The sequence below is a fragment of the Emiliania huxleyi genome (genome assembly GCF_000372725.1).
Source record: "Emiliania huxleyi CCMP1516 unplaced genomic scaffold EMIHUscaffold_430, whole genome shotgun sequence".
Classification (NCBI taxonomy): Eukaryota; Haptophyta; order Isochrysidales; family Noelaerhabdaceae; genus Emiliania; species Emiliania huxleyi.
In genome coordinates this window covers 54,390-55,735 of record NW_005198750.1, presented here as the reverse complement: position 1 = coordinate 55,735, position 1,346 = coordinate 54,390, and the positions used below count along the sequence as shown (strand labels likewise).

At 66.3% G+C, this 1,346-nt stretch overlaps 1 protein-coding gene across 1 annotated transcript; it reads left to right on the top strand.

Annotated features, from left to right (window-relative positions):
• Positions 1–458: 458 nt before the first annotated feature.
• Positions 459–1,236, top strand: EMIHUDRAFT_244711 (hypothetical protein; the record flags this gene model as incomplete). The annotated part of the gene is made up of 3 exons (XM_005769104.1): positions 459–890; positions 970–1,017; positions 1,207–1,236. 3 exons carry the CDS (start codon positions 459–461, stop codon positions 1,234–1,236), a joined length of 510 nt encoding a protein of 169 aa, XP_005769161.1.
• Positions 1,237–1,346: the final 110 nt, after the last annotated feature.

The following is a 1,346-nucleotide window of genomic DNA, read 5'->3' as shown; positions in this document are numbered from 1 at the left end:
CAGACGGCGGCGCGCGAGAGCTGTTGCGAGTGGTGCTGGACGAAGCCCCGGGCGCTGCCGGAGGCTGTGCCGTAGTCGGTGCGGTCGACGGCGCTCGGGCTGCCGACCTCTTTGGCGAAGTTGAAGATGATTCTCTTGGTCGGCGGCGCAATGCCGCCCTGGCTTTCGACGAGACCAATTTTGACGATTCCGTTCATGCATCATGGCATGGAGCGCGTCGTAGTACTGTCCCTTGTGCTCTTTGACCCAGCCTTTGCCGGTCGCATGGACGAGCGGCCCCTGTGACTTGTGGCCGCGCTCTTTGCACCCAAGAACCTTGAGCAAGGTTTGGTCGAGGGTGCCGCCTAAAAAATTGTGGTAAGCCCCCCAAAAAGAAAGAAAGAAAAAAAACTGTTTTTCCGCGCGAGGACTTTTCGAGACTTTCCGAGAGTTGGCCTTTTTGCCATCGCCCAGCCAGCATGGTGGCTGACCTGCTGCTGGCTAAGCTGCGCGAGCTACAGGCAACAGTCGAGTCGACAGAGCCGGAGGCGTCCATCCTTCCGACATGCCTCTCCCTCCTCGATCAGCTCGGCACGGTGCTCGGCGGCGGCGGCCCTCCCCCTTTAACGACCAGGGAGGACCGGTACGGCGGCGTCGAGATTGAGGTACCGATTTCTGCCGCGGACACGCCGCACGCGCTCGGCGTTGAGCTCAGCCGCCGGATTGAGCAGTGGGCCGCCGCGGGCAAGCGAGGGCTCTGGCTCAAGATCCCGCTGGAGTGCGCCGCCTTTGCGGGCTCGGCGGCGGCGCAGGGCTTCCAGTTCCACCACGCAAAGCCGGAGTACGTCGAGATGACCCGCTGGCTGCCTACCGACCAGCCGAGCCCGCTTCCCGCCTACGCCTTCACCCAGGTACCCACCACCGCTCACCCGAGCCGTCACCAAAGTGTCTACTGCCGCCTTTCGCCCACGCCACCGCCTGCGCCTTTAGGTCGGCGTCGGCGGCGTCGTCGTCAACTCCGCGGGCCATGTGCTGATGGTGCAGGAGCGCGGCTCGGCAACACCTCGGCCGACTTCAGACCACTTCGGCTGCCTCGGCCAACCTCGGGCCACCTCGGCTGCACCTCGGCCCAGCTCCAGGCATCCGCCGTGCAGGAGCGCGTCTCTCCGACGGCGAAGATGCAGGGCAGCTGGAAACTGCCGGGCGGGCGTCGCGCGCGCACCGGAGGGCGAGGCTCTTTGGAGGGCCCTTCTCTGACGCTTCTCGGAGCCTTCCACCAGGCGGGCTCGCCGATCCGGGTGAGGACTTTGCCGACACGGTCGCGCGCGAGGCGCGCGAGGAGGCCGCCCTGGCCGCCGCCTCCGGCG